The sequence below is a fragment of the Urocitellus parryii genome, chromosome 4 (genome assembly GCF_045843805.1).
Source record: "Urocitellus parryii isolate mUroPar1 chromosome 4, mUroPar1.hap1, whole genome shotgun sequence".
Lineage (NCBI taxonomy): Eukaryota > Metazoa > Chordata > Mammalia > Rodentia > Sciuridae > Urocitellus > Urocitellus parryii.
In genome coordinates, this window is record NC_135534.1 from 126,770,123 (window position 1) to 126,794,025 (window position 23,903).

The 23,903-nt window shown below is 39.5% G+C and overlaps 1 protein-coding gene across 1 annotated transcript in view; it reads left to right on the forward strand.

Annotated features, from left to right (window-relative positions):
- Golm1 (golgi membrane protein 1) overlaps positions 1 to 22,365 on the forward strand; it is an 81,140-nt gene extending 58,775 nt beyond the window's left edge. Inside the window, exons 6-10 of the mRNA XM_026404457.2 lie at positions 1,991 to 2,120; positions 13,288 to 13,447; positions 14,058 to 14,303; positions 16,903 to 17,013; positions 20,285 to 22,365. Of these exons, the coding sequence (XP_026260242.1) occupies positions 1,991 to 2,120; positions 13,288 to 13,447; positions 14,058 to 14,303; positions 16,903 to 17,013; positions 20,285 to 20,361 (724 nt within the window). The 3' untranslated portion in view covers positions 20,362 to 22,365. The remainder of the gene's footprint in view (positions 1 to 1,990; positions 2,121 to 13,287; positions 13,448 to 14,057; positions 14,304 to 16,902; positions 17,014 to 20,284) is intronic.
- Positions 22,366 to 23,903: the final 1,538 nt, after the last annotated feature.

Consider the following 23,903-nt stretch of genomic DNA (forward strand, 5'->3'; position numbering starts at 1 on the left):
CTTTGTGGGAGTCAACTCACATCTTCACTTCTTTCTCCTTCGCTTGTGACAGACATCACTAAGTGATCATTGCACTCCTCCAAACATAGCCTTGCAACCTTTCTCCCCAGAGCACTTTGAGTCAGAATGAGGTGCACCACTTGCCATCTTTTGGCCACACTTTGAAGAAACAGATTGCAAATGCTGGTATTAAAATGTTTTAGTGATCCTGAGTCATGGTCAGTGTCTGGATGATGGGATTATCTCAATTAATGTCAGTACATTTACCTCATTTATGAGCCACCCGAGGCTTTCAGGAACTAACACAGTCACAGTCAACCTGACCTGTGTTTCAGGATTTAGCTTTGCACTGAGTTGTTGTGCTTAGTGCTGTCAAGCTGGAATGTGGAAAATGGAACTTCATTTGAACAGCTGAGATAGAGGCCTTTTGTTCTTACTTTGGCAGGGTTGGGAGCAGGTGGAGCCAGTGTTTCCCTTTGTTAGGTGCAGAAGTTCGGGGATAGCAGTGACCTGCTTGTTCAGCTCCTCAGGGTACAGATTTCTCTTTTTTGTTCTCTTCTGTGCCAAGTCTACCACCTATAGCTTACGTGTTTCTGAGAAGTTTATTTCAGTGAATTTTTCATTTGATCTGTGAGGTGTCTGAGGTCTAGAACTTCGTTTCATTATTTCTCCAGCACCTGATCCCTTTCTGTGTTGGGAATGTTGTGACCCAGTGGTCCTTTGAACTGAGAGGTTTCCTCCAAGTTAGGACCTGAGTGTAGTACTTACATTTAGCTCTGAAATGCCTGAGACTCAGAAAAGGTGATGAGTGGTAGAGAGTGCTGTGCAATCAGGAAACCCTGAGTCTGGCGTCTGGCTTCAGTCTGAGTGGTTTGGTCCACTGCAGGCAGTCCAGTCACCTCTTAGCTTCCTCATTAGCAAAGCAAGTGGGGATTCTCTCAACTGCTCTGACACTTGCTGAAACACTCCAGGCAGAAGACTGAATCCTCCAACTCTATCCCATTAGCATTGCTTTGTCAATACTGGTATCCTTCAGTCCATTTCAGTTTTGACTCTGGTACCCCAAGTTAGCTCAGATAACACAGGTTAAGAGGTCCCCATTTCACATCCCAGCCACAAGTCCTTGGTGTTCCCAGCTCCCCCTGCCACTCTGCTTAAATGGCTACAGATTTCAGGGCTACCTGTCACTCCCCTCAGGTTTGATTTACCAGGATGACAGAGAGAACCTAAACAACTAGACTTACTATTACAGTTGTACTATAAAGGGGACAACTCGGGAATAGCCGAAAGGTAGTGTTATAAGGCAGGGTCTAAGGTCTGTGTGGTGGTGAGTGGGGTAGGAACCTCTGTCGCTGTGGAGTCAGGTTGATAGACACTTCCAGTGCCTCGTGGTCTAGAGTTTTCTCTGGGTTTCATTATGCAAGCATGATGGATTAAATAATTGGCAACGAGCTTGAACTCAATTTTCATTCCCTTTCCCCTCCCTTAAGGCGGGGTGGAGCCACATGTTCCAACTCACTGGTTCTGTGATTGATTCTCCTGGCAGTCAGCCCCGATCCTGAAACCCCAGCCCTGCCTGACTCCATGAGCATAAACTCAGGTGTGGTCCCGAGGAGCTCATTATAAATAACAAAAATATTCCTCCCACTACTATTGTCAAAGACCAAATATATACATATGTATATGAATATGTATGTATGTTATTCTACAGATTATATTCAATTTTTTTTTTGTAATCTGTGTAGTTCACTAGTTTTAGACCAATGTGACAGATCTTCAGTGGGTTTCAGCTAACTGCAGGGTTTTTATTTTTCCATTTAATCGTTGAAAAGACATACATTGCCTTGTCTTTAAATGCCCTGTCAGTTACAGAGCCTGAGATAGGAGAGTGATGACCTGTGTCTTTTAACTGAAGTGGCTCTCAGAATCCGGCAGGGAAATACACATCCATAAATATTTACCCTTTCTCTTTTGCTTTCTTCCACCAAAGGAGCCAGTGTATCAACCAGATGAAAGAGGTGAAGGAGCAGTGTGAAGAGCGGATCGAAGAAGTCACCAAAAAAGGAAATGAAGTTATAGCCTCCAGAGACCTGAGTGACAAAAACAACCAAAGTCAGCAGGTAATTTGGGGAAATTTTCTGCCAAGGATGTCTAGACAGTGTTGCTGTCTCCTATTCAGGCATTTTGTTCCTTTTATGTGCTGATTTGCTCTTTCTCTACTCTCCCTTGTGGGTTTGGTTCCCTGTGGTACAAAGCCTGTCTGTCCTAGGATTCCCAGATTCTAGTGTGCTCGTCTCCAGCCCCAGTTCCCACGCTTGAAGCTCACAGCCACCCTGGGAGATGGTTGCTTTTGCTCACCAGTTGTGAGGACACTTCGGTGCCTGTGGAGATGTTAAGAACTTAGGCCAGGGTCCAGCTGTTTGGTGGTAGACCCATCAAGAGCCTAGGTGTCTCTCCTCTGGCACTGTCACCTCCTTCCTGTACCACACACAGCCCAGGAATTTGCTGCCCAAGCATTCTGGGAGATCTTTGCTTTTAAAAAATAAAGCAGCTTTAGTGAGATATAATTTATATATCATGTGCTTCACTCATAAGCTTTAAAACTCAGTGATTTTTGGTGTCACAAAGTTATGTAACCATCAGTACAATCAATTTCAGAAGATTTTGTAGCAAAAGAAACCCTCTTTAGTTTATCTTTGATAAACCAATAACAGACTAACACTATTCTACCTTTTGTCTCTATAGATTTCCCTATCAGTGTGTTTCTTGACAGTGGAATCTCAAAATGTGTGACCTTGTGTGTGTGGCTTCTTTCACTGAACATAATACTTCTAGGATTACATGTGTGATATTGTAGTATTTTACTCCTTTTTATGGCTGAATGATATTCCATTCACATTTTGGTTATTTATTGTCAGTTCATAGATAATTTGGGTCTGTACTTTTTTGGCTGTTGTGAATAATGGTGTTATGAACATTTGTGTACAAGTTTTGGGGGACATATATTTTCATTTCTTTTGGTCAGTACCTAGTAGAGGAATTGCTAGATCATATGGTAATGTGTATTTACCTGTTGAGAAACTGCCAGACTATTTTCCACAGTGACCATACCATTTCCCATTTCTACCAACAGTTTATTAGAATTCCATCTCTTTACATCCTTGTCAACTCTTCTTACTGTCTTTTTTAGGAAAGCCTTCCTAATAGGTGTGTATTAGTGTCTTGTGGTTTCTGTTTGCCTTTCCTTGATGAGTAATGATGTTGGGTGTCTTCTCACATGCTTCATTGGTGATTTGTGCATCTTATTTGGAGAAATGTTCAGATCCTTTGACCATTTAAAAATTTTTAATTCATTTTATAAGATCTTTATATATAGATTATGTTAAATATATAATTTGCAGATATTTTTTCCAATTCTATGGGGTTTTACACTTTACTGATGTATTTGAAGCATAGAAGCTTTAAATTTTGATGGAGCCCATTTATCTTTTTTTTTTCCCCTGTGTCAATCGAGGAATGTTTTTCCTAACACAGGATCATGAAGATAACTCCTGTTTTCTTCTAAGAGTTTTATAGTTCTTAGCTCTTCCATTTAAACTTGTGATCCATTTTGCATTAATTTTTATATATGTGTGGGGGTAAGGCTCCATCTTTCTGTTTTCCACGTGAATAACATTCTATGTTCTCAGTACCATTTGTTTGAAAAAAAAAAGACTGTTAAGTTTTACACGGAATCATATTATATCATTGTCAAAAATAACTTTTAAGTATGAGGGCTTGATCGAGGTCAGTCTGGGCAACTTAGCAAGGCCCTGTCTCCAAATTAAAAACTTTAAAGCGATTTGGGGATATAACTTTGTGGCAGAATTTCATGGGCTCAATTATCAGTACCAAAAAGAGATACTGGAAAATCATTTGAATAACAAGACACTGGAAAAAGGAAAAGTAAGGATTAAAGGAGAAATTAATGAAATAGAGAATAAAAAATAAGATGGAAAAGTCAATGAAATTGAAAATTCTTTAAAAAGATGAACGTAATTGATAAACTCTTAGCTAGATTAGTAAAGAAAGAAATAATCAAATTACTAAAATGACAGGAAATCACCACTGACCTTACACAGGACAGTATTAAAAGAGTGACAGGTCTGATAACGCAGATGAATGGATAGGTTTCTACACAGACACAAACCACCAAAATTAACTTAAAAAAGAAACATAAAAGTCTGAGTAGACCTATACAAAGTAGAGATTGAATTAGTAATTTTAAAATTTCCCCTCCACCCCAAAAAAATCTGTGCCTAGTATTACTAATGAATTCTACCAAACATTTGAAGGTCTCCAAATTTTTACAAACCCTCCTAAAAACCAGAACAGGAGGGAGTATTCCCCATTTCATTCTGTGAGCCCAATGTTACCCTAGTACCAATAACAGATGAAGACATTGTAAAAGAAAATAAAACTACAGCTAGGCACTAGAATTCTCAATACTAGCAAATCAATTCAACATATTAATTACATAAAGAATTATATACCATGACTGAACAGCACTTATCCATGAGTACAAGGTTAGATTAACTTCCAAAATTAATTGCAACCAAAAAAAAAAAAAAGATCACAGGATCACTTCCATAGATTCAGAAAAAGAATCTGACAATCTAGTAGCTCTTCATGATAAAAATGATGAAGAACAAAAGGAAACTTCCTCAGTTTGATATGGGAATCTACAAAAAACAATACCTAGCACCAAACTTCATAGTGAAAGACTGAATAATTTATCCCTGTGATCAACAACAAAACAAGGAGTTCTGCTGTCACCACTTCTATTTACTATTGCATTAGAGGTTCTCGCCAGGACAGTTAAGCAATAAAAAGAAACAAAAGGCATACAGATTGGAAAGGAAAAAGTAAGGCTATCTCTACTTGTATCTGATGTAATCTTGTATACAGAAAATCCTAAGGAATTACTAAAAAACCCAAATAAGAGCACAAGGTGTGTTTCTAGATTCTTTTTTTTTGGGGGGGGGGCGTGTTGATGCCCCATTGTACTACCATCATTTGTTGAAAAACACTGTCTTTGCTTCATTTTACTGTAGTAACTCCTTTGTTAAAGATCAGTTTGTGCTGGGCATGGTGGCACATGCTTATAATCCCAGCTGAGGTAGAAGGATCACAAATTCAAGTCCAGCCTTGACAACTTAGTGGAACCTTGTCTAAAATTGTTTAAAGTGGGCTGAGAATGTGTCTCAGTGGTTGATTGCCCCTTTGTTCAACCCCAGTACTGGGAAAACACACGCACACACACGTACACACACACACACACAACAGTTTGATATTGCATGAGTCTGTTTTGGAGCTGTCTGTTCCATTGGTCTATTTGTCTTTCACCACAGTATATTGATTATGTAGCTTTATAATAAGTCTTAAAGTCAGGTAATGTCAGTCTTCCTACTTTGTTCTCCTTCAATTTTGTTACCTTTGTTACCTCTTTTGGTTCTTTTGGCCTCATATAAACTTGAGAATTTGTTTGACTATATCCACAAATAATTTGCTGGGATATTGATCAACAAGTTGAGAAAAACTGACATTTTCCCAGTATTGAGTTTTCTTGTCTCTGAAGATAGAGTATCTATCCATTTATTTAATTTTTTATTTATTTAATGAGAATTTTATGACTTTTCTCATGTAGATTTTGTCCAAGTTTTGATGTAGGTTTATACTTATTAGTCCATTTTGGGATGCTAATGTAAATGGTATATTGTTAACTTCAAATTCCACTTGTTCATTGTTGGTGTATAGGGAAGTGATTGACTTTTGCATAATCACGTTATATCCTACAACTTTGATATAATCACTTATTATTCCTGGAGGGGTTCCCTTTTTTTGGACGATTCTTTCAGATTTTCTACATAGATAATCATGTCATCTGCAAATAAGGTAGCTTTATTTATTATTATTTTTTTTCACAATACCTTTACTCTATTTATTCATTTGTATGTGGTACTGAGACTCCAACCCAGGATCTCACACGTGCTAGGCAAGCACTCTACCGCTGAGCTATAGCCCCAGCCCCAAGGTAGCTTTATTTATTCCTTCTCAATTTGTATATATTTTTTCCCTTTTCTATCTTTTTTCATTTCTGGAACTTGCAGTACAATGCTTAAAGGAATGGTGAGAAGGAGCATCCTTGCCTTGCACCTAATATTAAGTAGAAAAAAGTTTCAAATTTCTCATCATTGATATCAGCAGATTTTTTGATAGATGTTCTCACTTGAGTTGAAAACGTTCCTGTCTGCATCTGTTGATATGACCATGTTGGCCTTTTGATGTGATGGATTACATAATTGATTTTCAGATGTTGAATAAGTCTTGAATACCTGAGATAAATCCTATGTGGTTGTGGAATTTTAATCTTTTTATGCATCATGGATTTAATTCACTAATATTTTGTTGACAAGTTTTGTAGAGATGTTGGTCTGTAGTTTTATAATATCCTTATCTGGCTTCAAGTAATGAGTCAGAAAAAATTCTCTTGTGTTTTGTGCTCTGAAAGAGATTGTAGAGATCTGGTGTAATTTCTTCCTTAAATGTTTGATAGAATTCACCAGTAAACTCATCTGAGTGCTGTGCTGATTTATAAGGTTGTTAATTATTGATTCAGTTTCTTTAACAGAGGCTGTATTCAGATTGTTGTGTTTTGGCAGATTGTCATTTCAAAGAATTGCTCCATTTCATGTAGGTTATCAAATTGAGCATTTTATGATTCCATTTTCTCTCCTTTCTTGTCATACCAGTTATACTTTTTTTTTAAAAAAATGGCTGCCTTAGAATTTGCAGTATACTTTTATAAACGGTCTGTGCCTACTTTCAAATAACATTAGGCCAAAGGTTGCTTGAAGGCCTTGTAATAACAAAATAATTCTTATTCCTACTTCACATCCCTTGTATCATTGCTATTGTTGATTTTGCTTATAGACATACCTAAGCAGACAGATATACATGTTATATCCATAAGCATACATAATTGTATATGTCATTGATACTATTTTGAACAAACTATTCTCCATTAGATCAGTTAGAATAAGGAAGATAAACACTTTTTATTTTGCATTCACTTATTTGTTTTCCTTTTCGTACCTTTATGTACTTCTGAGTTTCTTTTCTTTTCTTTTTTTTTTTTTTTTTTTTTTGGTGGCAGGGGCGGCAATGGACCAGGGATTGAACTCAGGGGCACTCGACATCCCCAGCCCTATTTTGTATTTTTATTTAGAGACAATAAAGTTGCTTTATGCCTTGCTTTTGCAGAGGCTGGCTTTGAACTCATGATCCTCTTGCCCCAGCCTCCCAAGTTTAGATTACAGGCATATGTCACTGCACCAGGCTGTACTTCTGAGTGTCTTAAAAAAAAAGACTTTTAACATTTTGTGCAAGGCAGGTCTACTGGCAACAGTTTCCCTTTCTCTCTCTCTCTCTCTCTCTCTCTCTCCCCCCCCTTCCCCCCATTTTTTGAAGCTAATTTTGTTGGACACAAAATTCTAGGTTGAGGTTTTTTTTTGCCTTGCTTCTCTTGTTTCTGAGAAGTCATATGTAATTCTTAACTTCTTTCCTTGAAAGATAAGGTAGGTCTTTTCCTTTACATTTCTTTCAGGATATTCTGATATTCTGTGGTTTGAAAATGATATGCCTGGGCTGGGGATGTGGCTCAAGTGGTAGCGCGCTCACCTGGCATGCGTGCGCCCAGGTTCGATCCTCAGCACCACATACAAACAAAGATGTTGTGTCCGCCGAAAACTAAAAAAATAAATAAAAAATTCTCTCTCTCTCTCTCTAAAAAATAAAAAAAAAAATGATATGCCTATATGTAGGTTTCTTGTCATTTACCAGTTTTTGTGTGTGTGTGTTCGCTGAGCTTCCTGGATTTGTTGTCTGACATTAATTTGAGGAATTAAATTATTGTTTCAAATATTTTTTCCTCTGCCTTTCTCTCTTTCTTCTCGTTCTTATGTTTCCATTACACATGTTAAACCTTTCATGGTGGTCCAGCAGTACTTGGATACTGTGCTTGTTGTTTTTAGTCTTTGTTCCCTTTTCAGTTTGGGAAGTTAAATATCCTCAAACTCCCCGCTGACCAGCAGACTGATGCAGGAATCAAGGCCCTGGCCAAGGACCACCCTGCCAACCGGCAGACCCATGCTGGAGCCTAGGCCTACCCAACCTCCATCTTGGGACACTACAGCCATCGCCATAGCCCTCCCCACGCAGTAGCCTCCACCTTAGACAACAGATAGGGACTAGAGGCAGCTGCATCTCCAAATAAGCAGCCCACCCTTTTAGCCCCATCTCTGAAAGTGGTTACATCCATCATGGGACACCCCCACTGCTATATTGAGTTACCTACACTATTGCCACAACCACCTTTAGTCACAATAGGCATCCATCATGGGACACAAGCCAGGGACAGGAAGCCAAACACCAAGGTGAGATACAGGTAATCTGCAGGGACACTACAAGATTATAGGATAGAAACTGTAATACCAAAGATCTGCACTACAAGAAAGGAAGATACACAGACAACATGAAAAAACAAGGAAAGAAAGTGTCCCAAACAAACTAAGATACTACAATAGTAGAATCCATGAACAGCACAGTTGATGAAAGGAGTTCAGAATGTACATAATTAAAATGATCTACAAATTAAAGAATGACCTAAGTGAGCAAATACAGGCAAAAATTAATTACTCCAACAAAGAGATAAGGGCAAATACAGGTAGCAAAAGATTACTTCAAGAAAGAAAGATACTGAAAGAAAGAAAAAAAAACCCAACAATCAGAAATCCTTGAAATGAAGGAAACAATAAATGAAAGAAAAAACTCTACAGAAAGTATCACCAACAGACTAGATCACTTGGAAGACAGAGCATCAGGTAATGAAAGCAGAATATACAGTCTTGAAAATAAAGTTGACCACAGCGAAGATGGTAAGAAATCATGAGCAGAACATCCAAGAATTATGGGATAGCATCAAAAGACCAAATCTAAGAATTATTGTGATAGAGGAAGGCACAGAGATTCAAACCAAAGGAATGCACAATCTCTTCAATGAAATAATATCAGAAAATTTCCCAACATGAAGAATGAATTGGAAAATCAAATACAAGAGGCTTACAGGACACCAAATGTACAAAATTACAACAGATCTACACCAAGGCACATTATAATGAAAATGCCTAGCGTACAGAATGAGGATAGAATTTTAAAGGCCACAAGAAAGAGGAATCAGATAACATATAGAGGGACCAATTCAGATCCCAGCAGATTTTTCAACCCAGACCCTCTAAGCCAGGAGATCTTGGAACAACATAATACCAAGCTCTGAAAGAAAATGGATGCCAACCAAGAATCTTGTATCCAGCAAAATTAAGCTTCAGATTTGATGATGAAATAAAAACCTCTCATGTAAAAAAGAATTTACAGTGAAAAAGCCTACACTACAGAGCATTCTCAAGCAAAATATTCCAGGAGGAAGAAATGAAAAACAACTATGAAAATCAGCAAAGGGAGGAGTTTCACTACAGGGAAAGCCAATCAAAGGAGAAGCCAAGTCAAGTTAAAAATGTCTGGGAATACAAATCATATTTCATTAATAACCCTGAATGTGAATGGCCTAAACTCATCAACTAAGACACAGACTGACAGATTGTATTAAAAGAAAAAGACCCAACAATCTGTTGCCTTCAAGAGACTCATCTCACAGGAAAAGACATCCACAGACTGAAGATAAAAGGATGAGAGAAAACATACCACTCACATGGATCACGTAAATAAGCAGGGACTTCCATCCTCATATCAGATATATCCACTTTACTAAAGCTAGTAAAAAGGGATAAAGAAGGACATTTGTACTGCTTAAGGGATTCATACATCAGCAAGACATAATAATCATAAATATCTATGCCCCAAATAATGGGGCATCAATGTATATCAAACAAACCCTTCTCAACTACAAGAACCAAATAGACACAGCACAATAATACTGGGTGACTTTAACAGACCCCTTTTACCACTGGATAGATCTTCCAAACAAAAACTAAACAAACTATAGAATTCAATAATACAATCAATATGTTGGACTTAACTGACATATATAGAATATTCCATCCATCAACTAGCGAATACATTTTCTTCTCAGCAGCAAATGGATCCTTCTCCAAAATAGACCATATGTTATTCCACAAAGCAAGTCTTAGCAAATACAAAAAAATACAGATACTACCCGACCAAAATGGAATGAAATTAGAAATCAACAAAATAAAAAATGGAAGTTACTTAATCACCTGGGGACTAAACAATACACTTTTGAATGAGGCATGGATAACAGAATACATCTGAGAGGAGATAAAAAAAAATCCTTAGAGGTAAATGAGAACTCTCACACAACTCATCAAAATCTGTGGAACACTATAAAGGTAGTGCTAAGAGAAAAGTTCATTGCATTAAACTCATTTGTTGAAAGAAGGAAAAAGTCAACAAATAAATGAGCTGACATTACATTTCGAAGCCCTAGAAAAAGAAGACCAAACCAACACCAAAAGTAGTAGAAGACAGGAAATAATTAAAATCAGGGCAGAAATTAATGAAATTGAAATGAAAGAATTCAAAAAATTGACAATAAAAATTGGTTCTTTGAAAAAAACAAGTAAATTGACAAACCCTTAGCCACACTGATGAAAAGGAGGAGAGAAAATATTTAAATTATTAAAATTCATGATGAAAAGGGAAATATCATGACAGACACTGTATTGAAATACAGAAGACAATTAGAAACTATTTTGAAAATTTATGCTCCAGTAAAATAGAAAACCTCAAAGATACCAACAAACTTCTAGAGGCGTATGATCAACTCAAACTGAGTCAAGAGGACACACACAATTTAAACAGATCAATTTCAAGCAAGGAAATAAGAAGACACTGTGAAAAGCCTACCTACCAAGAAAAGCCTGGGACCAGACAGATTCACAGCTGAGATCTACAAGACTAAAAAGGAGAATTAATACCAGTACTCCTCAGAGTATTCCATGAAATAGAAAAGGAGGGAACCCTAGGATCATTCTGATACCAAAACCAGCCAGAGACACATCAAGGAAAGAAAATTGTGGAGCAATATCCCTGATAAACATTGATGGAAAAATTCTTAATAAAATTCTGGCAAATCACATACAAAAATATTAAAAAAAATAGTGCACCCTGATCAAGTGGGGTTCATTCCAGGGATGCAAAGTTGGTTCAACATACATAAATCAATAAATAAAACTCATCACATCAATATACTTAAAGATAAGAATCATAATTATCAAGATGCAGAGAAAGCATTTGACAGAATCCAGCACCCTTTCATGTTCATGTTCATCATCTCATGTTTCATGAGGTGGACATCATTACCTTAGGTACATGTGTGACTGCACATGTGGTGCGATGCTCTATCGGGTACAATCAGAGAAATGAAAATTTGTGCTACAGTTGTGTACAGTGAATCAAAATGCATTCTGCTGTCATACATACCTAATTAAAATAAAAAAATTTAAAAAATCCTCTCAAACTCAGGTTTTTTCCTTGACTGTGTCGGTATTAATGAGCCCATAAAAGACATTCTTCCAATTTTGTTAGCATTTTTATCATTATTTTGTGGTGCTGCAGGGATGGAACCTGGGGCCTGGCACCTGGCACCTGCTGGGCAAGCACTCTCTCACTGAGCTACTTCCCCAGCTCTTCTTCATTTTTTGAGTTCTAGCATTTCTTGTGTTTTCCATCTCTCTGCCACACTGCCTGTTTCTCCTTGCCTGTTGTGTGCTTTATCCACCAAAGGATCAGCATATTACTTGGATTTGTTTTAGATTCCTGGTCTGGTAATGCTACCCTCTCTGCCGTGTTTGCTTCTCACACTTGCTCCCTCCAGATTGAGTTTATTTCCCTGTAGAATGCCTTCCAGGTTTTTCTTGGTGCTGGACATGATATATTGGGTAAAAGGGACTGCTGTAAGTAGGCCCTTAGTAATGTATTGGTGAGGTGTGATGGAGGGGAGGCATTTCTGTAGTCCTGTGAGGTCTCACTCAGTGAGCCTCTGCCTCTGTGCCTGGAACTTTGCATATGCTTCCCAGAACCCAGCACCCCCACGTGGGTCAGGATGACTGACATGGGCAATAGTCAGCCTCTGATAATAAATAGCACAGTAACTTAGGGTGGACCTTGTGAAGGGACATAGAGTGCTCTGGCCTGTTTTTGAATGGTTCCTTTCTACCTTCCACTACCAGAAGCCTTCTCTGGTGTTCATTTTGGGAATTGATTGAGCTCCTGGAGGTCGTGACTTGGACCCCCCAGAGTGGCTACCCTCAAGCCTGTCACACTGAGCCTCCGGCAGTTCATAATCACAGTTCCGGTTCCCTGCCTCCGCACGGGTTTCCACGTTTCTGCCCTGGTCAGCCGTGACTCTGTGTTCCGCTCTCCATTCTGAAGTCTTAGGGGCAGGGCTTTGCTTTGTGCCCTCACCTCTTTTGTGACAAGATTTGAGGGGACTTGATGGCTTTCCAGTCTGTTCAGCTTTTTACTTGTAAGGACCAAGTGCTGACCTCGCTCCTTACACAGCCCACTAGAAACCAGAAGTCTGTCTTGATAAGGGTGTCTGGAAGTGTCAGTGTCCCTCCCTGTGCTGCCTTCAGCCGGCTCCCATGCTGTGTTCTTGTTCTCATGTTCTCAAAGTATATTTCTAATTTGACTTACGATTTGTGTGATCCCGTTGGTTACTGGAAATGCTTTAATGCCTGCACATTTGTGAATTTCTCAGATTTCTTTCTGTTACTGATTTACGGCTTCATTCTGAATGATGGCAAAACCTTCCTTCTACCTGCTCTGTGTGAGTGCAGTCACTTAGACCCTTGAGGCTTGCTTTATGGCCCTCTTGGGGAGTGTTCCATGTGTACTTGAGAAGAATGTAAATTTTTCTCTTGGGTTGACATATATGTTTGTTTGGTCTAGTTGGTCTGTTGTACTGTTCATGTCTTTTTTCCTGTTCAATGTGGAAAATTAGGCAGAAAATCAAGTGCTTTTTGAGGACCTGAACTTAACCTATCTTCTGATTTATGCCTCATGACAGCAGGATCATGGTAGACTGTGGTATTTCTCAGGGTTTCCTGTGTCCTCATTTGTGGGAAGGGTGTGTTGTGCATTGCTTTCATGAGATTCTCATAAGGTTTCTGGTCCCAGATCCTACCCTGGCTGTCCTGTGCTCCATTTCAGCCCCAGGCTCTCGGTGAATCTGAGCCCGGACTGCAGGAAGCAGGCCTGCCACAGACACAGGTGCCGCAAGGGAAGGGAAGCGTGCCAGGCAAAGGCAAGTCCCAGACACCAGCCCCCAGTTTAGAGGTGGTTTTGGATTTGAAGAGACGAGGTAAGCAAGGTAAGCAGAGCCTGGCAATGTAACCAGTAGTGGCAGCTCCTGTTCTCCTACTGCATATGGATACTCTGAGGGGCAGAGTGTGGCTAGAGCCAGCCACTGAGCTCAGTAATGGGGCTGACAGGTGCAGATTTCTCTCTGGGCACTTGGAATTGGGGCCACAGGGCTTCTCTGTCTTGCTGACATCTTATCCTTATAAATTTAGTGCCTTGTTCTTTGGCAGCTGTATAAGTAAAGGTCCTTTTACTGAGGACACCAGTGGGACTGTAGGATTAAAGGACTGTAAGATGAAAAGCTCTGGCTCCCAAGAGTCTCTAACAGACATGATCATAACACAGCAGCGCCTCCTCCAGGACTTGTAGGTTGTTGAGATAATTTAGTCCAGATTACTTTGCTAAACAACGTCTCTTCCTCATACTGAAGATGAACTGTGGCACAGAGGGGTCTGTTGGGAAAGTCGTAAAAATAAGCTTCCCAGCTGCCCCCCAGTATAGAGCTCACCCTGTCCCCATTTCTCAGAAACACTCTGGGAATTGAATGGCCCCAGATTTGGGGGTTTTTGTTTATTTTGTTAAAATTTAGTGTTGGTGAACTAACTGTATTCTGTGCACAGAGGAAACCAACGAGATTCAGGTTGTCAGTGAGGAGGAGCCTCAGAGAGACAGCCTGCTACTGCTGCCACCCCAGGAACCAAGCCATGAACAGGGTGTGGAAGACAAACCTGTGGGTGGAAGAGGCTTTGTGGGAGCAGAACTCAGCCAAACTCCACAGGTGCCAGAAAATCAGGAGGGTGAAGACCCTGAGCGTGACCAACTCGTTATTCGAGATGGGCAAGAGGAACAGGACGCTGCCAAGGAAGGTGAGAGGCTCCATGGGTCACCCGTGAGCTTTTCGTACGCTCAGCCCTCTTGATCTCACTCTCAACACTGGAGGCATCCTGTTGAATTTTTCCAAATGCAATTCAAGATTTGGTAGTTCCTCCTTTGTTTATTATTCATTATAAAGTGGGATGCAAGAAGAGTAGCAGTGTACCCTACAGCACTTCAAGTTTCAGACACAATGTTAACAGGAAGTCGAGGAGACTTTGTAGGTATTTGACCTGGAGGTGGGTGCTTAACAGAGTAAATTCAGCTGCAGGCAGGAGGACCACCCACAGGCCTGTCTCTGTATCTCTACTTCATGTGGTGTACTGTACAGACAGTACTGGTGAATGACTCAAGGAAGTAAGGACTGCGAGAGTTAGTGCAGTTAGAGTTAGTTGAGTACTGAAAAAGAGCCACATGAATCCTACCTTTTTTGTTTCCTAAGAAATAAAGAGTGGGGCTGGGTATGGTGGTGCATACCTATAATCCCAAAGATTAGAGAGGCTGAGGCCAAGTTTGAGGACAGCCCCAACAATTTAGGAGGACCCTCTCTCAAAATAAAAAGGGTTGAGGATATATAGCTCCAGTGGTAGAACCCCTGAGTTCAATCCCTAGTACTGTTAAAAAAAAGAAAGAAAAAAGAAAAGAGTTGGAATGAGATCAACTGAATTATTATTTCAGTGCCTTGAAGTTGTGGAAAATTTCCATTCCACCTTAGCCAGGAACACTAATGAAGACATGAAACCTATTTTCTGGTATAAACCAAATAACAGAAGTTGGGAATGTGTTCATTTGTAGAAGTCACCCTGATTACTAATTAAATCTCATTTTCACCTCTGTTTCTCTTTTGGAAGAACGTGTCCTCCCAAGTTCCAATTAAAGAATTTATTTATTTATTTTGAGGCACCAGGGATTGAACACAGGGATACTCTCAACTACTGAGCCACATCCCCAACCCTATTTTGTATTTTATTTAGAGACAGGGTCTCACTGAGACACTTTTGCTGAGGCTCACTATCCTCCTGCCTCAGCTTCCTGAGCCACTGGAATTACTGGTGTGTGCCACTGTGCCTGGCCTAAAGAATTGTATTTTATCACCCTCTCACTAAAGGCATCACTGCTTAGGTCCCTGCTTTACATACCTGCCCAGCCATAAGATGCTCATATTGGGAGGGTGGTAGGGAAAACACATACTGTTGGATTATTCTATGATTCTCAAAAGTGTCAGATCATTGAGCACAAAGTTTTTTTAAAAAATATTTATTTTTTAGTTGTAGTTGGACACAATAACTATTTTATTTATTTTTATGTAGTGCTGAGGATCAAAGCCAGGGCCTCGCATGTGCTAGGCGAGCGCTCTACCGCTGAGCCACAACCCCAGCCCCTGAGCACAGTTTTAAGAGTTAAAGGCCTATGTGGTTTTTTAACTGCACCTGTTTCCAGATGCAGTTGTGATGTTTTTTTCTGAAGAAAAAACCTACAGTGTATGCTAGTATGTGCTTTGCTTCCATCAGGCAGTGAGTACAGAGAAACAACGAAAGCAGATTTTCCAGGCATGTTTAAAAAAAAAATGGTTTGCTTACCTATATAAAAAATAAACAGAGGGGCTGGGGTTGTGGCTCAGAGGTAGAGCGCTTGCCTAGCATGCATGAAGCACTGGGTTCAATCCTCAGTACCACATAAAAATAAAATAAAAAGATATTGTGTCCACCTACAACTAAAAAATAAATACTAAAAAAAAATAAATGGTTTAAAGTTAAACCCTTTGAATGGGTCTCTTGAATGTATTTTGCCTTGGTCTTCTTTTCTGGCCACTCTTCTGTCTAGGGATGAACATGGTATTGAATGATCCAATTCTGTATGGACAGTTTTATCCTTTGATTCACAGTACTGACTCCATTCCCTGTCTTGGAGCAGTGAGCCATTCTAAGAAACGTTAAAACAACAGTGGTACTTTCCTTTAACCTAGAGAGAGATGATTGTTCCTTTAAAATTTTTTGGTTTACTTAGCTAGGTAGATCCCCCCTCCGCCCTTTTTTTCTTTTTCTTTTTCTTTTTAATGACTTTATTTCATTTATTTATTTATTTTTTATGTGATGCTGAGGATCGAACCCAGGGTCTTGCACGTGCGAGGCAAGCGCTCTACTGCTGAGCCACGCCCCAGCCCCCGTTTTTCTTTTTTGAGCAGTTTTGCTCTGTTACTGAGACCAGTCTCAAGCAGTCTTTCTGTCTCAGCCTTTTGAGTTGCTGGGACTACAGGCTAATGCCATTGCTCCTGGCTTCTCCACCATCCCCTGCTTTGCAGTGCTGGGATCAAACCCATGCCTCTCTCATGTTAGGCAGACTGTTGTACCTACCACTGAGCTGTCTCTCCAGCTGCCAGGACCTTATTTTATATAGAATCAGAGCTTAGTGGAACATTCATAAGGACACTCCTACATGGCATTTGTACTAGAAGCAAACACCCTTTCCTGAGAGGTAACAAGGATCTGATTGTTAAGGATGATTGGGTAATCCCCAGTATCCACGTCCTGGTGTTTCTGTGGCACCACAAGAGAAATAATGTAGCTTGTGTTTTGTGTGTTGATTTTATAGGGAGAAACCAGCAGAGACTAGCAGATGATGACTACAACATGGATGAAAATGAGGCAGAATCCGAAACAGACAAGCAGGCAGCCCTTGCAGGGAACGACAAAAACTTGAATGGTAATAATGGTGGTGAGGGGACACCTTTCATTTCTCCTTTCTGGTCCTTCACTTTGTCCAACCAATGTCAATAACACTGTAAGTAGTGAGTCATTTCAAGAAGACTATATTCTTAGAAGCCTTTAACACAGGGACAGTGGAGTAGGGCAAGGGCTAAGAAAGAAGCCCAAGATATCTGTTGGAGGATTTATTTTCAGTGACATGTAGGGAATTTCCCAACAAATGAAATGTCTGGTCACCCCTGATCAGTCTGTACCTCTCATTTCTCTGCCATTCATTTCTCTTTTGGTTTACCCTGCTTTATACTGTTTTTTAAGTATGATAGCTGTAATACCTGCTAAGCCTAATTCCCAGGAAAGCTCAGCTAATGTCTCCTTGAATAATGCTTCTTTAGTTTAGTTTAGTTTTGTACCAGGGGTTGAACACAGGGGCACTTAACCAGAAGCCACATTCGCAGACCTTTTTATTTTCTGAGATAGGGCCTAAGTTACTTCGGGTCTTGCTGAATTACTGAGGTTGGCCTCTAACTTGCAGTCCTTCTGCCTCAGCCTCCCAAGCCACTGGGATTATAGGAGTGTGCTTCTTGTTTTTGATTCCTTTGCCTCTATTTTTTCCCTCATATTTTCTATCTCTGCCTCTCTAGGCTGTATATCGATTATTTCCTCAAAAACATCCTTCAAAAAAGAAAAATCTTTTCAAATGTTTTCAAGATTTTCTTCCAGATTTTCTTTATCTGCTCTTTAATTCATGAGTTCTATGGCAGATTCTCACCCATGGCACTTAGTTTCCTTATGTTTTAGGCTTTTTTCACTGTGAGCCACTAGTTTCCTTGGAACTTTATCCAAGGGAAGTCTGAAGACAGCTACACTCCTTGAGAAGGTAGTTTGCCAGTTGAAATAAGGGCACTAAAACTCATAACCTTTTAAGATAAACCCTCTGGTCTCTTTGATGATGTAGGGTGTTATGAATCCAGACTGTACGCCTGTGGTGATCTTGTTGGAAGTGGTCTCATCTGGACAGTAATCTTTCTTGATGTCCCATCTTCTTCACTGGTTTATTTACCATTACCTTTAAATTAGGGCTTTGAACTTTGGGGTTTCAGTTTTATGTGGAGGTTCCACCTTCAGTGGAATCCACGTTTTTGTACCCCTGCTCCTTTGGAAACTGAGGGAAGTCCAGTATCTTCAGACTTGAAGCAGAAATCTTTATGGTCACAGCCAGCTTGTTTATTACCTCCAGGAGTTGTTCCTGCACTTGACTTCTGACCTTACAGAGGCTGTCTTATACCACCAAATGAACAGTGCATTATTTGTAATGTTTCATATTTTTAACATTTTTGACTTTTCAGAGAACTTAGATTTTAAGTTTATTTCTATATAGCCTTCATTAACTGCAATACAATTGTCCAGATAAAGAAGTTTTGATGCAGTGCTGTTATCTACTATGTAGACTTTCCTTAAATTATGTGGCTGTCCAACTAATATCCTTTTTTGTAGTTCAGTTGAATTAAGTACACTATAAACTCACACTTAAATCCCAAACCTTTGTAAACTAAACCGTTCAGTTGTCATTTCTCTTTTGTATCCTTTAACCTGGAACTGTTTCTGTATTTATTTCTTATTAACTCTGTTCATCTTTTTTGAAGTGTCCCAGGTGTTTGGTAGAAAGTCCCTCCATTTGGGATTGTCTAACCCCATAGTAATATTTTTGGAAAATGCCTTTCATACTTAGAGGGATGCCAATTGTTCAAGTTGGCAGAGTTGTTTTAGAGTTTCTAGAAATGAACTCCTAACTTGATTTTTAAATTATTTTCATGGACTACTTAGATAACCTTATGAGTGGGGAGAATTTTAAGCAAACACAGCTATCTCCATCTTTCTACTCTTTGTACTTCATTGACTCCACTGATGTCCTTTGATTTGTGAAGAGCCTGTTTCATGGTCTTGTCACACCCTTGTAATTGAGCCTAATGTGCTACTGAATGTTTGGCTTTGCACTGAAGTCAGGTATTCTTTCATCCCTTACATCCAGGTGTCCTACTAAGGGTTGGACCTTGTGAAGAGGTAGGCAAGGTAAATGTTATGGTTTAGATGTAAGGTGTCCCTGAAAAGCTTACATGTGAGACAATGCAAGAACGTACAGAAATCAGTGAATTAATCCCCTGGTAGGGAATAACTGAGTGGTAATTGAAGTGGTAGGGTGTGGCTGGAGAAGGTGGGAATTGTGGTATGGCTTTGGGGTATATATTTGTATCTAGCAAGTGGAGACCTTTCTCTGCTTTCTGATCATTAAATGAGCTGCTTCCTTTGGCCACATTCTTCTGCCATGATGTTCTGCCTCACCTTGAGCCCTGAGGAATGGCGCCAGCCTTCTATGGACTAAGACTTTTGAAACCATGAGCCCTCAAAGAAAAGTTTCCTCCTTTAAAATTGTTCTAGTCAGATCTTTTAGTCACAGCAGCAAAAAAAGCTGACTAAAACAATAAAGAAGTTTTCTTTCAGTCTTTTAAGATAGTTTTAGTGAAGAAATGTCCTCAACATCAGCTTCGGCATCATTTTAAGATTATGTCATTGAGTTTAAGACCTTGCTTGTCCCGAGAAAGTAGATGAAAAAGCCATTGGTTCCAACTTTATAAGACAGTATTAATTTAATATGGCAGTCATTTAATTCATTAAATTAACTGTAAAAAAATTTTTTTTGTAGTTGTACACAATTACTTTATTTTATTTATTTATTTTTATGTGGTACTGAGGCTCAAACCCAGGGCCTTGCACATGCAAGGCGAGGGTTCTACCGCTGAGCCACACCCCCAGCCCCTAAATTAACATTTTAATATGGAACATAGTTTATAAAACTTTGTGACTTTTATGTCCTTGAGTAAGACCTGTTGATGGAAGGCACATCAGTTCTGTATACAGCACTTTGAGTAACAAGTGGCCTGAAGCTGCAAGACTCCCAAGGCTCTTGGGAGGCAGTGTGGGCTGGTAAAGTGCACATAAAGAAGTCATGCAGCACAGGAGGGCCATGGACTTATTTCAGTGTATTAAACCACTGCCAGGTTTTTAGATGTTGTAGCTTTTGTTTCATAGTACACTGTTAGCCATATACATCTGTTTATTGTCTTCTTGATTTGAAATGAAATGCCAAAGTACAACGTTGGTATGGGAGATACAGTCCTCAGTTTATAGGAACTTAGTGAAATGGGATGTGCCCAGACTGATTTCTCAACATGTTTAATATTAGAATATTATCCAACTTTTTTCCTTTTCAGTTTTTATTCCTGAAGACCAGAAGAGAGAGACCATAAATTTACTTGATCAGCATGAAAAGCAGAATCATACACTCTGAAACAAACTGGAATCACATCACATCAAGACTGAAAAGAGATCACTACAAAATATTCACAAGTGACTGAGTACTCAAAACTGTGAAATGTACTAATTGTACATCTAAAGATGATTATTGTACAGTTTTACTTTCTGTAGGAAAATGGGATTAAGACAGTTTTTTGGGGGGGTACTTTTAAAGTGTCTGCGCTAGAATGTCAAAATCTGTCAAACTTTTCTGGCTAATAGTTACTTCATTAGAAGATCAACACCAAAAGTAGAAAACAAGTTCTTCCAGTGTGGTGACACTAGCACCTCTTTATTCTGGAATCCAACTCTGCAGGAGAGTCCTTCTCAGATGAAAGAGAGATGGGTTGCACACAGAGAACTTCCTGGGTTCCCTCGGGAGTCCCCTTCTCACTGTGCCAAGTGTCAGTGCCAATCAGCCCCTATTTCTGTTCTCACTGGCACACACTGAAGGACTAGCTGATTGATTCAGACAATCAATGGCGAAGAGCTCTATTAACGAAAACAGTTTTAAACAAGCCTAAATACAACGATGTTTTGTGTGGTAATTTTGAAAAGACTACTTCTTCTAAAACTGTCTTCTCTAATATACAGGAGGCTACCAAGTGATTTATAATTTGAACATGTTTGCTCTCCACTTTCTTTGCTTAATGTGTGTGGGCAAAGTGAAACCTTTTCCAGTAAGTATGTATTGTCAAGTAATGACTGAATTAGACTTAACAGAGCTGGTGGCATTTGCATGCCCACAGCAGAGCATGGACATACAGGTACTGCACTGAGGACAGATGTGCAGCTTCTTTATTACCCAAGTCAAAGAAAAAACTTGGTTGATGTTGAAGGACATAGACAGTGTTATAAATTGGAAATGTTTAGAAAGGTGAGAGAAATGCAGTAGTTGTTTTTGTCATAGTTTACACATTTAGCTCACAAAATGATTTGAAAATCAAAGGTTAATGAAATGACTTTAATCATAATTCAGTGATAATGCATTAAGTGTGAGTCGGTCAATACTATTGGTAAGCAGGCTCTTACCACTTGCCAATCACTGGCAAAGTCATGCTAATGACTTTCAGTGACTCTTTCTAAAGGGTGAAGTAGAAGAATTCACAGGATTTGAGATGCTTGGGCCTCAGGGGTCATTTGATTAACACCCTGATTTTCAGAGAGGAAAATTGGGCCCAAAAGTTGTGGGACTTCTACCTGGAGAGTTGGTCCATATTGCCCTGCAATCACCAAAGGCAGGGTCTCTGTGTGTTCTGTGACTGTCCCCAACTTGAATGTTACTCATATGTAATATCCTTTTATGCAGTCATTTAAGATTTGTCCATCCAGAAAGGGCAAACTGAAGAACAATGTGAAGGGAACCTTAGAAGACTTTATCTCAGTCCTTTTCCAACTTCCCTTTGTGTTTCGGTCTTACGGCTGACGTGAATTTGCTCTTGCTTTCTCACTTAGGAAAAAAATCTATTCATCTGTTTAATGTGCATAGAGTTGCTGAGAAATAAAGTACTCTGCTCAATGTTTAAGACTGTGTTCATAACTTTCACTGTTTTTAGCTGTTTTCCTTTCACCCCCTACTAGATTCCTAAAGACTCAGCTTTCACCTTTTGGTTAAGGATACTGGGTTTGCCTTAAGTTAAAGCTTTAATGGAATTAGTCACTGTTTTATGACCAAGCTGCTTTCCCACATAACCTTAAGAGATATGCCAAAGGAAGAGTTCTGATGTAAGCCCCCCACCCCCAATTTCTCTCAACAATGTAGTGAAATAACAGTACTGGAACCTCCCTGATCTACCTTTTCACAGAAAACACATATTCACCTAAGTCTTATGATTCACTCGATACAGCAGTGGTTTTTTTTTTGTTTTGTTTTTTTGAGAGTATTGTTTAAAGAGTAGTTTTGAGAGTTTACCAAATGGTCTTGATGTAACAATCTCCTTGCTCTGGTTATGAGAGTTTATTCTATAAGTCAACATCGGTGACATAAAGCACCATGCTGTCCTTGAAGGTTGACTAATGTTTTTGATGTTGCAGGTACTGCACCTTATTCGGGGAGCTGGTGCATAATATCATCACCTGGTCCTCCAAAAGCTGACACTCATTTGTGTTGAAGTCAGTGTTTGAGGACTACAGTAAAAACCCTAGTGTGAATGCAAACATCTCAGGTCATCTCAACTCTTCAGAAGCGAATATTGTAAACATTTGTCAGGTGTAGGATAACAAGGATAATGAAAATGTTCAGTCATCCCAAGTTTTTATAGTCCCTCACTGCAGAAACAATTCTGATTCCCTGCTCTCCTTAGATTTGGAAGCATGTGATAAACCAATTTGTGTTTAAACCAATACTGCAAAGATCAGCCAAGGAACCACTTTCCATCACACTTTAACTTGCCAGACCTTCCAATTCTGCATCCCAGACATCCTGTGTTCTCACATCTTTCCTAAGTCCCAAGGTCCTAGTGACTTTCTTGCCTTCTTTAGTCAGTTCACTTTGATGGATTATTGCCATCAGGATGTCTTTTTACATCTTTTAAGAAACCTCACAAGCACATAAGAGAGCGCGCAAGTATCAATGACAAGATCTCACACTGTATGAAGTCTTAGGAAGATGGTTTTTTTATCTCAAGTTTATGCTACAGTTAGGAAAATAAAGACAGTGTTAAGGGGCAAGGCCTAATCATGAGAGGGAGGAGCCTTCCTGGGCTATCTTATTTCAGCGTAAACTTAAAGGATCTGTAGTACTGGCCAGAAGAGGCTTGGGAGTCTAGAGGAAGCCAAAGGCACAGGGCAAAAATGAAGTGGGAGTGGCAAAAGGGCCAAATATGGCATTCCTAAGCAAAGATTAAGTCTTGAGACAGAGAATAGTGGATTTTAACCGAGTTGTAGGGCTTACAGTTTGTGATGTTTTCCAGTCACCAAATCTTCCTAGAATAGAGTAGGGGAAAGTATAGATATTCCTCAACCCCAGCTTGAGTCAAGTCTTCCGTTTCTTCACCCGACTCTGTGCTTCAACCTATTTTCCAGCCTCTGTCCCCCTTCAAGCAAGAGTTCTCCCTAGTGTCACCAGTCACTTTGACTTGCCAGATCTGTGGGTCCAGGTTCATCCTTCTGCTACTGGTTTTAGCTATGTGTGGCCCTGCATAATGCTTATCTTCCTGTTGCCATCTTTTTCCAGCACCCAGAAGCACAGCCAGAGAGGAACAAAAGAAGCAAGTGCTTCTTCCAAATCTTTTAAATAGGGTGCTCTTTGACTAATACTTAAGGGAATATATTATTTGTCAGAAAATCAAGCCATGTGAAAGCAAAACAATAAAACAGACACAGCAATTTACCTAACAGTGGTATGGTGTGTTTAACATGAGCTTTTTCCTGTATTCCTTAAACAACTACAACCCCCAAAGCATTAATTTACATGTCTAGGGCCATGTGGTCTTCCATTCATCAATCACCTCAGATTACATTTTTCAGATTCAGGCAAAACTACTTGCCAACTTAATCAGGATATCCCAAAGACATCACAATCTCTAGAAAATCCTT